Source organism: Dendrobates tinctorius, unplaced genomic scaffold (assembly GCF_039654945.1).
Source record: "Dendrobates tinctorius isolate UK_male_01 unplaced genomic scaffold, ASM3965494v1 ptg000049l, whole genome shotgun sequence".
Classification (NCBI taxonomy): Eukaryota; Metazoa; Chordata; class Amphibia; order Anura; family Dendrobatidae; genus Dendrobates; species Dendrobates tinctorius.
The window spans coordinates 22520041-22533125 of NW_027361717.1; the positions used below are offsets into that span (position 1 = coordinate 22520041).

Below are 13085 nucleotides of genomic sequence, written 5' to 3' on the forward strand. Positions count from 1 at the left end.
TATCACCGGCAAAGGAATAAGGGGAGCCTTAAGAGCAGGCCCCGCCTTACCCACTTTTTGACAGGTGGCACAGGAGCGGCAGTAGTGTGTTACATCTGTCCCCATCTTGGGCCAATAAAAGTGTTGAGACAGCCGTGCCTTTGTTTTGCTGATCCCCAAGTGTCCAGCGAGTGGAATCTCATGGGCAATCCGCAACAACTCAGTTCTGAACTGATAGGGGACGACCAGCTGTCTTTCCCTCAACCACTCCTTTTTAGGATCTCCGGGTACTGTCTCCCGGTACAACCTTCCTCGTTCCCAGAACACCCTCTCCTTATCAGACTTGGAGGTGGGCGTCTCGGCGAGACCTCTCAATTTCTCCAGGCTGGCATCTGAGTGCAGAGCAGCCTGGAACTCCATGCTGGAGGCTGCCAGAAGTGACGTCAGGGTCCCCTCTTTACTGGGACCCTCTGGAACCGGCTCTGGGTTCACCTCTGGTTCAGTCTCTCCTGTAGCAGCAGAGGGTCCAGAAGACAGTGCGTTACCTGCGATCTGGGCACTCTGACTGCGTGTGACAGCTGCTATGTATGCTGTCTCCCTGGGGATTTCTTCAGACCCACCAGCTGGTGCTGCCCTGGGCTCTACCTCCCCATCCACCCCCAACACTTCAGGAGCAGTGCTACTTATGGGCCAGTTACCTTCCTCGGTGGCACTGGTCAGCTGCATGGCATTACCTTCCTCATGGTCCCCATGCACCTCCCCATTTCCTTGAGCACCGTTGCTTACTCCTGCCAGGGGTTCCTCAGCCGTCTCACTCCGCAGAGTGATGGGGCTGAGCACTTCGGTACCTGTGGACACATCTACCGCTTCAAAGAAAGGGTTAACGGGTTCAGTCGGCACAGATACATCAACATCATCATCATCCTTCCTAGGAGAAGAATGGTTATCAGTTTGCTTTGGTACATTCACATCAGCATCAGCATCGTACCTGGGGAAAGAATGGTTGTTAGTTGCATCATTACTCATCAAGGCATTAGCAGGTAACACATTCAGTTTCCCGTCATCATCATCATCATCAGGGTTAACGTTACCCTTATTATCAGTTTGGGGAAGGGTGTCAGGGACGTAGTATGCAACCATCCGCCCCAAGTCAGTCCCCAATAAAACATCAGTGGGCAGGTTTTCAGACACTCCCACCTCCCTCAACCCGCTCCCGGCACCCCAGTCAAGAAAAACTCGTGCCACTGGCAAGGAACAACGGGTGCCTCCAATCCCGGTGACAGTCAGGGTTTTCCCCTCAACAAGCTCTCAGGGGCCGCCAGTCCAGGACGGATGAGGGTTCGTTCAGCCCCGGTGTCCTTGAGGCCTGTAGCAAGACGGGCCCCCACCTGAACAGGTTGAACGTTGTCGTCAGCCCTCCCAACCACACCTCCCACCAAAAGAACAGAGGCATTGGGCCCGGGGGCCTTGGCTGGGGGGTTCTTCGGCCTATTCGGACAGGTGTAAAAGAAGTGACCAGGCCGCTGGCAGTGGTGACACAGGCGACTGTCAGTAGCCGGCCTGCTGTTGGCAACAGGGACTGGGCCTCCGGAGGGACGGCTAGCTAGGGCATTGGGGTTGGTTGCTGGCTTACCCCCTTTCCAGCTGGTGGCGACTGGCCTCCGCGTCTCGGGCTTCCGGTTGGCCTCGTGGTTGTCAGCGATCTGCGCCGCTTTGTCCACGTTCGTTGGTTCGCGGTCCAGGATGAACTGTCGGACCTCAGCTGGGCAGAGATGCAGGAACTGGTCTTTGATCATCAGGTCCCGTAGCTGCTCAAAGGTTTCAACGGACAGTCCATGGATCCACTGGTCAAAGTGGGTCCTGAGTCCTTGCACCACATCACTGTAGCTATCATGTGGGCCACGTTGGAGGTGCCGGAACTTCTTTCGGTATACCTGAGGTGTCAGCCGGTATTTGGCGATCAGCACCTGCTTTATGGCGTCATAGTCATCATCGGCTTCTGGCGGAAGAGAAGCAAATGCCTCCAGGGCTTTGCCTTTTAGCCCTGGGGTCAAGTACCTTGCCCATTGGTCTCTGGGCAGCTGGTACTGTCTGCAGGCTTTCTCAAAGGCTCGCAGAAACGTGTCCAAGTCCCCGTCCTTTTCCATCACGGGAAAATGCTCTGGCCGGGGTTTAGGAGTCTGGATGCTGCTGGGCTCACCGCTTCGGGCTGTGGGGGCATTCCCACCCCGCTGGAGTACCTCCAGTTCATGGGCCCTCTGCTCCTGGCGCTCGGCTCTCTCAGCCTCTGCTCGGCGCTCAGCTCTCTCAGCCTGGGCTTGGCGCTCACGTTCGGCTTGGGCCTCCTGCCGATATTGCTGGATCAGCCTCACCCGCCCATCACTGTCTTCGGCGGGGAGTTCGTCCAAGGCCATTTGCAGATAGGGGTCCACCCCGTTCTGGCTGAATGTGGGGCCAGCGCTCAGGAGTGGAGCCTCTGCTGCAGCCCCATTGCCACTTGGGCCAACTTCTGCGCTCGCTGGATTCTGGTCGTTGTCCAGCTGCACTAGAGCCGCGATCATTTGAGCTCTGTTTTTGTTCGTGGCGTCAAGGCCTTGGTATGTGCATAACCCAGCAAGAACTTCCTTTGTCTGCCGGTTGTACCAAGGTTCTCCTTTTGCCGCCATGGTTGCCAAATAAAAGATAGAAAAAGAAAAACGAAGAAACGGGAGGGGGATACTTGCAAGTACACACTAATGTCTCAGGACTAGTAACCACTGAGTCTGTTCTCCAAAACCTATGATGCAGGATTCCCGCAGGAACCGTGCAGGTTTTTAGTGAGAGGAATGATTGCTCAAACCAAATCACTAATGCTCTAGGATTATCCCACCGCTGCCACCAATATGTGACGAACAGCCCACCGCCGTTCGTCTACTTACGGGCGACACTAACGGGGGTCCCGCTGCCACCAAAACGCGACGGACAGCGGACCCTGTGTCACCACTATGTCACAATCCCACCACTGACACGGGTGTATCAGCGGACGGAGGGACGTGACACAATGCCGGCACACAGCTATCACAGGCACCGTTGGGGCTTATCTTAGTTATCCCACCACCGGCACCATGTGACAAAAATATCCAGCAAGCTAATCTCGCTCTACAATTTGCCGCAGGGGGAGTTTAATTTGGATGCCCCACCACTGCTATCAATCTTCCAAGTACTGCGGGGATTTATGTATATCCCACTTTCTCAGTTCCACTTTGGAACTCGCAGCTCTCCGGCGCCCCCCTTACCCTCAGGTCAGTCAGGGAACTGCACCTAGGATAATTAGTCGCCGGACGGGCTGCCTGTTGTGAACCGGCAATTAGGCTTCTGCAGTAAGGGAATTATCAATGCTGTGGCCGCAGACCCTTATTCAGCAATATAAGACCCTTCTAGACTGCCAGCAAGCCGCAATAGCCGTGCACAACGCGCTGCCACCAGTCACGGTTACTTAATTCACAGTGTTAAATTAAGAGGGTCCGTGGCAAACCCTTTGAATTAGTAGCGATTATCTAACAAAGGCGTATAGTTCGATTCTTAGAGCATGGAGACAGATCTAAATAATTTCATTTATTTTCCGAAAGAGGACAGTGATTACAGATAAAAGTTGCTATAAAATTGAGACATAAAATATGTACAGTACAGGTATAAAATAAAAGTGGAGAAAACAAAGAGATTACACTCACAGTTCCATATTGTTCCTTAGGCAGACCATGTGGCTTTAAGGTGGGTGGAGGCGGAGCTGCACTTCTCCGCTCATCTGAGTTCTTGTCAGCACGGACTCTGCAGCTGTTCTGAGCTGGTTTGCCCAGGAAATGCCTTATAGACTTTCCTATGTGACATCACAGAGAGGTGCATGCTGGGTTGATCCCACCTCTCTTATCCAAGTTATGTTTTGGCTACAAAACTTAGATTAGCTATAACTTTATGGGAGAAGCTGGTATGGACTCATCAGTGGTTTCATGTTTCCCAGCGTAATGAGCCCATCAAGAAAACATCAAACATCTATGCGATATGACCGTCCATTTGGGCGCAAATCCTATCTCATGTTCTGGACAGGGTAGAACTTCGAAACATACGCGGTCTCGAAGCTGGGACCGCTCAGGTTACAAAAATATGATTTTCATATCTCTAGGGTATTTGGTTCTTATGGTATAGTCTCTCATAGTTTTATTCGTTCAAACAAAGAAGTTTTTCCCGCTCTGAAGAGGAGAGAAGGCAAATGGTGTGAGGAAGATGGTCTAGCTAATTAACATTCCTGCTCTTCCAGAGGAAGTGGCAGGGTTGATAAAACCTGGGGGGAAGGAATTCCTACTACTGACAGTTTACAATGTCCTAGGATGGAGGATTTGTAGCACATTCCAACAGAAAACATATCTTGCAGACATTGTACATCACATCTGTCTCTGCTCCTCCTCTCCTATCTGTCAGAGAGGAGGGACAGGGTGAGTCTTTGTCTCCGCTCCTCCTCTCCTGTCTGTCAGAGAGGAGGAGCAGGGCATGTCTCTGTCTCTGCTCCTCCTCTCGTCTGTCAGAGAGGTGGAGCAGGGCGTCTCTCTGTTTCTGCTCCTCCTCTCCTGTCTGTCAGAGAGTAGGGGCAGGGCAAGGTCTTTGTCTCTGCCCTCCTCTCCTGTCTCTGAGAAAAGAGGGAAAGGATGAGTTTTTGTCTCTGCTCCTCCTCTCCTTTCTGTCAGAGAAGAGGAACAGGGCGTGTCTCTGTCTCTGCTCCTCCTCTCTTGTCTGTCAGAGAGGTGGAGCAGGGTGTCTCTCTGTTTCTGCTCCTCCTCTCCTGTCTGTCAGAGAGTAGGGGCAGGGCATGGTCTTTGTCTCTGCTCCTCCTCTCCTGTCTCTCAGGAGACAGGAGGCCCACCAGTTTTTGTCTCCACTCCTCCTCTCCTGTCTGTCAAAAAGGAGGGGCAGAGTGAGTCTTTGTCTCTGCTCCTCCTCTTCTGTCTTGTCAGATAGGCAGGTTTTTTTTAGATCAAGGCAAGCAAGTCCTTAGACAAATGCACGGGCAATTCATTGACGCACCGCCTTATGAGATGCAGGGCCTACTATCTCGGAGGATGGTTCAGTCGCGGTGACTCCGATGGCTCTAACAATCCCTAGGTTATGTGGCAATTATAAAGGGGAGATGACGGATATATGAGACTGAAAGTTATGTTGATGCCCACAAGGTATGAGGCCGCGGAGGAAAGAAGCATATACCGGGGATCCCGTGCAAACTTGAAAGATGAACTTTACTGAAGACTTGTAACAATTCTTATATTTTTCAAGATAAGTCATGGGTAGCAGATAAAAATTTTCTTACACATTGCGACGGGCAAAGCCTTTACTCGGTCCCGGCCTTGGGAGGATGGCGGTAACTTTCCATTTGATTAACTGTGCTGTGTGAAGAGGGAGGATCAGCTAACCCTAATCGGATCAGAGTATCCAAGAAAGCTACTGCGCAGTTCTGCAGTAGCTTCTCTTGTCTCAGCACTCTGTTGCTGTAAACGCAGGGCACTCCGAATCGGGTGCTGTTGTGAGCTCATCTGTTCATTCATCTTTTGTGTCCGAGGATCTCCCTCTTCTGGTGAAGGAAGGTAGTGAGGCTGATTACCAAACACCTGATCAGGTAGATGGTGACTGGGTAACGGGAACTTCTGACTGGATATAAGGCAGCCGGCGCCCTTCTGAGTTGCTGGTGACTTCTCTGCTGGATTCTTGGAGACCAGTCTGATTCCTGCTTCCAAAGATAAGTTTTTGCTCTGCTATTGAACTTATTAGTTTTGGTTTTGTTTACCTTGCTTTTTGGAGTTCAGCCATCCCCGGCCAGGGGTGTGCTGGATTCTTTTTCCTTGATCAGTGTTCTCTTTTGCTCTGCTTCCAGAATATTCTGAGTGCTGATATAGGGCTTGAAGTCTAGTGACTTCAGGGTCCTTTTTGCTTATCAGTTGTGTTGGTAATATTTTTAGCAGGGTTTTCTCAGATTGCAGACAGTAGCTTTTCTATCCTGTCCTTTTTAGTTAGCTTGGGCCCCATCATTTGCTCAACCTATCTTTCTATATGTGTTGGTGTTTTCATCTTGCTTCACCGTCATTATATGTTGGGGGCTGCCTATTGCTTTGGGGTCTGCTCTGGGGCAGTCAGTTTTTCCCTTTTCTCTCTTTAGGCTTATGTAGATCTCCGGCTGTGAAGAGGTGTCTAGGATCACCGTAGGAACACTCCACGGCTACTGCTAGTTGTTTGATAGGATTAGGGGTCTGCAATCCGCTAGTTTCCAACCTCTCTGTTTTTCTGGGCTGAGCTTGTGTTTTGTTTTTTCCTCCTCGGTGACTCAAGCATAACAGGGTGCTATTTGTACTCCCCGCTTGTCCCAGTCAAGGAGCCCCAATTTTCTACCTCCTCTCACCGCCAAAACCACCCATAACCCGACCTTTTCAGTCCCTCACGCACCACCTCCAACTGCCACTTATTTTCAAATCAGAAAAACAAGTTGCAAAGTCAAACTAAGGCAGAAGAGGGGAGCATAGTACTACAAGTTGTAAAACCAAAACAAGGCAGGAGAGGGCAGCATAGTATCAAATAATTTACCTCCTCCCAAGGCAAGATGGGGAGCCGGTGTCACAAATGTAATCATGTAAGGCAGGGTTCCCCAACTCCAGTCCTGAAGGCCCACCAACAGGTCATGTTTTCAGGATTTCCTTAGTATTGCCCAGGTGATAATTGCATCACCTGTACAATACAAGGGAAATTCTGAAAACATGACCTGATGGTGGGCCTTGAGGACTGGAGTTGGGGAACCCTGATGTAAGGAATAGAGAACACACTTACCATATGACATATAACATACTGTATATACTCGTGTATAAGCCGAGATTTTCAGCCCATCTTTTAAGGCTGAAAGTCCCCCTCTCGGCTTATACACGAGTCATATACCGGGGGTCGTGAGGGAGGGGGAGCGGGGGTGTCAGAAACCATACTCACCCCTTCCTGGCATGTCTCTGCAGCCCCTGCTTCTCCATAAGTCTCCTGTGCCTGTGTTCAGGGTTACGTGGTACCGCTCATTAAAGTCATGAATATGTGCATATTTATGACTTTAATGAGCGGTACCACGTGAACGCTGAACGCAGGAAGACAACCGATCGAGAAGCAGGCGCTGCAGAGAAGACCGTGTGCCAGGAGGGAGTGAGTATGACGGAGGGCATAGCAATATTCACGTGTCCCCGTTCCATCACCGTGCACCGCGCTGTCTCCGGGTCCTTTGGCTGTGACGTTCAGCAGAGGGCGCGATTACGTATTCAGTACGTGCCTTCTGCTGAACGTCACTGCAGAGACCCGGGAGACAACGGCAATGGAGCGGGGACCGGTAAATATCGCCAGTGCCAGGGGCCTCAGCCAGCAGTGACACTGACACCTGGTCCACATAGCGCACCAGTGTCACCGCCTGCTCAGGACACCGGCACCTGGCCCCCAGCGAGAGGTGAGTATGTAATTTTTTTTTTTTATTGCAGCAGTGGCAGCAGCATATGGGGGGTATTTATGGAGCATCTTCTTGGGCCAGCATTAACCCTTGTGCAGCAGCATATGGGGGGTATTTATGGAGCATCTTCTTGGGCCAGCATTAACCCTTGTGCGGCAATATATGGGGGTTTTTTTATCTATGGAGCATCTTCTTGGACCACCATTAACCCTTATGCAGCACCACGCTCGGCTTATACATGAGTCAATAAGTTTTCCATTTTTTTGTGGCAAAATTAGGGGGGTCGGCTTATACACGGGTCAGCTTATACACAAGTATATACGGTACATTAGTAATGGTTTTTCTAGTCACTACACAATGCATGCTGAAAAAAGAGGGAAATAAAGTTCAAGCACCTAAAGTGTACGCAGCTTATTGATAAAGAGGAACTATCCACTCAAAATAAAGTGTATTTCCAGTTGCAAATCGAAAGAACCAAAGCAGTTCTTGGACAAATTTGAGTGCTGTATGCACCCAAAACATTTTTACCCTGCTGTGGGAGATGAGGACTGCAAGACCATGCTTTACTGCAAGTTTTATGTAAATCTCAGCTACACCTTAGATTAGTTATTAGAAGTACTTCTTGGGTACATCTAGTATGGACCTTTCTGGATTTACACTTCCTACAGTTTCTTCAATGCTACTCGTTTGCTGCCTGTATTGATTTTCTGATTTTGATCATGGTCCCAGAAATAGAATATCCGTGTCTGGCATTAGATGAGTGACATCAAACACCTCCTGGTGTGACATCTACATATCTCACATCCTCCCACAGCTACCGGACTTCTTAGAACATCCCACATACTCCTGAAAAGTTTATATAAATCATCTTGCAATACATCTAGAAACCCATATCGATTATATGCACTATTTAATGCCGTTTCCTTTGTCTACTGATAAAAGTATAAAGGAGGACATAATATCAAAAGACCATGCGGCTGTTGTGGAGACCTTGAAGAGAGAAGTCCCAGCCTGGTTGGCGTGTTGCCCTTTGCTATTAGTTGGCAGTACTCCCCTCATCAGAAGAACTTCATTGTTAGCAAATAAGAGGGAGATGAGTTGGCAGGAAGACCATGAGAAGAGAATAGAAGACAAAAATGAGGCCCCTTTTATCTGAAAAAAAACCAGACACCATAATAAGGTCCTTTTTTATATGGAGCTCCTATGTACAGAAAGAGAAACCTGGAAATTCTGTTCCAGGACAAATATTGACTGCATTTATGTTTTATCCTTAGGTTTTCGTATTTTGCCATGCTCTGCTGCAGCTCTCGCAGCTCCTCTACAGCGCTTACTTTAAGAGCAGCCTGACCACAATTGAGAAACGTTTTGGCCTCTCCAGCTCATCTTCTGGTCTTCTCTCGAGTATCCATGAGGTAGGTCGAACATAATTTGTCAATATTTGTCTCCGAGACATTTTTCAGCTGTTTTTCAAATTCATGAGGCTGGGTGTGTAATACCAGACAGATCCCACATGCAGGAGAGGCAATGTTGCTACAAGAAAAGCAGACCTTTTCATGATCATAGACATCTCCTTTTAGTAACTCTTCATTGACCCTCTTGACATAACCATATAAACCCTCCTACTTTACCATTATCGTAGATTTCATCTTATAATCTGTTAGACAGGGGTGACTTGTGGTTTGATCCATATAATTATGCTCACTATGTGCTGACCTTTGCTTCCTCTGTTTCAGATTAGTAATGCTGTGCTGATTATCTTCGTAAGCTATTTTGGAAGTCGGGTACATCGGCCTCGTGTTATTGGCATTGGTGGCTTACTACTCGCCCTTGGGACATTCCTACTGACAGTACCCCACTTCCTGTCAGAGAGGTATCAGTACACATCGCTAGAACATGGTACGTTCATTGTCAGGAGAATGCTCAGCTTTTCAAAACCTATTTGTAATACTATAAGTTGACTTTAATGCATATTATTAATATTATAACTTAAAAAAAATCAAGGAAAATATCAGGCCCTTTTAATTGCACCTCTTAAAGGGAATCTGTCACTAGGTTTTTGTTACCTCACCTGAGAGCAACATAACATAGGAAAAAGACCGATTTCAGGGATGTGACAACTTAGATTACTGGGTGCAGCAGTTGTGACACAATTAGAGTTCTTAGCTGTAACATGAAGCAGAGCTCAGAAAGCTAACCCTGCCCTCACCACAGCTTTCTGTGTACATTGTATATTGAAAGTGAGCTGCTAATCACAGGAGGAGCCTGCTCCAGCTAGCAGTGATGTGAGACCTAATCCAGAAGTGATAATATCATGGTAATAAAACCTTCATTGTAAGTTAACAGCATGCAGACTAATAATTGACAGAAAAATGAATTCTGTGTTTTAACCCCTACCTTATGCTGTCCTCAGATTACATAGCAAAAACCTGCTGGCAGATTCCCTTTAAATGGTTTCCAACTCTTCATCATAATATAATTTGTATGGGGGTTTAAACTCTTGCCCGAAATAAGAAAGTATTTTTATGCCCCCATTGTGCCCTCTTAAAAGTAATGATACCTTTTTTTGCCCTCTCAAACTACTTACGCCCCTTAAAAAAAGAATAAAGTCCCCATTAGTGCCATCCCTTTTTTTTAAAGTAATTATGCCTCCTATAAAAATTAATATGCCCCTATATTACTTAAAAGTAATTATTATTACATTTTCTCAAAATTATGCTCTTTAAAAGTAATACTGTCTCCTTAATGCACACTCAAAAAGAATTATTGCCCTCTTGAAAGTAATATGCCTCCTGAGTGTCCAAGACTGAAAAATTTAAAAAAACTTATACCCATCCAACAGGAATCCCCTCATGAGTTTCCCAGCCAAACACAGGTAGGTCAATAAAACCAAAGAAATGAGCCGGGGCATAAGTTGGTATACGAGAAAAAAAACAAAGTGAGCATATATCCTGTAGTAAGCAAATAAATAGTATTAATATATGTAAATAACTTAGGGGACTTATATAACGGTATTTTGATCAAAAAAAGCTTAAAAGCCATCCCACAAGGTGCACCGATTCGGAATGGTCCTATCCTGTCTCTAGTAGTAAAACCTCCCCTTGTGTCAGTCGATCTCAATGTTGATAAGGGCAGAATATGACGGGTGCAATGCAGTGTCCTGAGCACGGCCTCAGAGTCTTGCTGGCTGTAGGCTTGTACGAGATGGAGAATATTAGGGGAGAGAGATAAGTTTCTTGCTCAGCCTATCAAGTTCAACTGAATTAGTATCCTGTTGATGCCTATACAATTGAAATGAGCTCTCAGGGGATCTGGCGCACTAAGTGGGTCCAATTATGTACGTTCTCTTACACCCCCTTCACAACTGGAATAGACATTTAGAGCGGTAAACACAGTGTGATTAGATCAGAGCCTAATCTAGAAACTGACTTGGCTGACAAAGCCCTTAGTTAAGTCATAGGCAGCATAGTCAATAAAATGTGACTTATTTTGACATGTGGCTTTATTGGACAGGAAATAAGACTCATCATGAACTATGCACAGGAGAAAATAGGACTATGTATGATACAAGGACAAAAGGCCAAGAACCATCCCAAATGAGAAACGTTGACTCTGGCAAGATGTGGGCGATAATGGTTGTGGGGCAGTTGCTGGCTGGAATTGGCACTGTTCCTATACAACCTTTTGGCATCTCTTACATAGATGATTTTTCAGAACCAAATAATTCACCTTTGTATATTGGTAAGTGATTAAATGTAAGTAGAATTAAAGATATCGCTCTCATGTACGTTTCTAACCATTCTGCTTGACTCTCTACAGCCATTCTGTTTGCAATCTCAGTCTTCGGACCAGCGTTCGGGTATCTTCTGGGTTCCATGGTCTTGAGAATGTTTGTTGACATTGGAAGAGTTGACCCTGGTGAGTAGAGATGGAGAACATATATTATGTACTTGTACTATTGGTACACTTCTTAACTAGATAAACAGAAATTTTAAGAAAATGGGAACATTTTGAACAACCGGATGTACTGTATGTCACAAACTCTTCTGTTTACATTTTCGAAATTAATGAATTTTCTGCCATGTTGCTACTTATCTAATTTGTTGATTTTAACTTTTTTTTTTTACGGGGTTTCAGTGGAAGTTGACATTAACCCACGTGACCCTCGTTGGATAGGAGCTTGGTGGCTAGGTCTACTCATATCATCTGGATGCCTTGTGATTACATCCATCCCTTATTTTTTCTTTCCAAAGAACATGGCAATTAAGGTAAAATAATATTCACATTTTCTACACTTACAGTACTCATTTTGAAGGTGATTTCTGACAATTAACTTTTCAAATCAACAAATAAATTTTAATTTTTCTCTCGTAAAATGAATCATGATTTTCTCTTGATCAACAAAGAGGAAAATTAGATTGAACTTGATAGATTTTTTAGATTTAAAACTTAATATGTTTCTTGATCTTTTAATCTTGTCTTAATGACCAAGTGATGTCCAATGCTTACATCTTGACCATTAATCATGGTTAGAATGGTTGACTATAAGAACCACTCTAGCGTTTTTTTGTTTTTTCTTTAACCCCTTTGTTAGCCATCGGTAATGTGTGTACAGTGTGTTCATTAAAATTCCACCAGTTGCCGTCTTCTACTGTTTTGAGCGTTTCTCAAGTCTTCTCCTGCCTCACGTGACCTCAACTAAGACATAGCGTTTCTGTGTGAACTGAAAGTCACTTTCTCAATGTACATGTATGAGCCTCAGAACAAGGCTCTCGTACATTTACATTAAGAAAGGAACGGTCTACGGTGTGAGCAATCAAGAAGGAGCTGTGATCACATGATGCAGGAGAGGACTGGAACAGGGCTGGAAACGGCAGAAGATGGCGATTGCTAAGTGTTTTAAACACACTATACATAAATTAGAAATGGCTAATTGGGATGCAATTAAAAACAAAAGAAAAAAACATTGCAGTGATTCTTTATGTGCCCATACACATTAGACAAAATGTGGTCATCATTTACTTGGCAGGATCAGGCAGCAATCTAATGCAGGTGAGTCATGTCTCCCACAACAACAAACGACAGGAGAAAAAGGGTTGAAAATGTTGCATTTTAGCATATCCAATGTGCAAAGTCATACAACACTTATCTACCGTCTATGACCCACTATACACTAAATATCCAAGTAGTTTTTGAATTTTTTTTCCCTTCTTTAGTATCATAAGGAGAAAATAATCTAATTTATTAAATTTTCTTCCGTCCATTATGACTAATACTCTCACCAGTTCCCAATCAGACACAACAGCCTTAAAGGGAATCTGTCAGCAGCTTTTTGCTATTCAATCTGAAGACAGCATGCTGTAGGGGTTAAAACACAGATTTCAGGGATGTCTCACTTATCAAGCTCCATGGTTTTGCTTGCTTGCAATGATTGTTTTAGCACCAGGAGCTTATCATTGCTGGGACACAGCAGCCATACCTCCTGGTCTGGCAACTCCCCCTCCTGTGATAAGCACCTCACTGTCTATAGACTTTGTACGCAGAGAGTCTGGTGCGGGCAGGATTAGCTTTCTCAGCCCTGCTGCATTGCTAAATCTACCTCATTACCTCATTGAATTCA

General features: G+C 46.1%; 1 protein-coding gene and 1 long non-coding RNA gene across 3 annotated transcripts in view; one reads left to right on the forward strand and one right to left on the reverse strand.

Annotated features, from left to right (window-relative positions):
• The window catches only part of SLCO2A1 (solute carrier organic anion transporter family member 2A1), a 71774-nt gene that overhangs the window by 33203 nt on the left and 25486 nt on the right, over window positions 1-13085 (forward strand). Inside the window, exons 2-6 of the mRNA XM_073576536.1 lie at window positions 8743-8880; window positions 9202-9364; window positions 10979-11206; window positions 11285-11383; window positions 11603-11733. Coding sequence (XP_073432637.1) covers window positions 8743-8880; window positions 9202-9364; window positions 10979-11206; window positions 11285-11383; window positions 11603-11733 — 759 coding nt within the window. The remainder of the gene's footprint in view (window positions 1-8742; window positions 8881-9201; window positions 9365-10978; window positions 11207-11284; window positions 11384-11602; window positions 11734-13085) is intronic.
• LOC141091137 (uncharacterized) overlaps window positions 10950-13085 on the reverse strand; it is a 69146-nt gene continuing 67010 nt past the window's right edge. For both annotated transcript variants that reach the window (XR_012232426.1, XR_012232427.1), the window contains exon 3: window positions 10950-11380. This is a non-coding gene — a long non-coding RNA (uncharacterized lncRNA). The remainder of the gene's footprint in view (window positions 11381-13085) is intronic.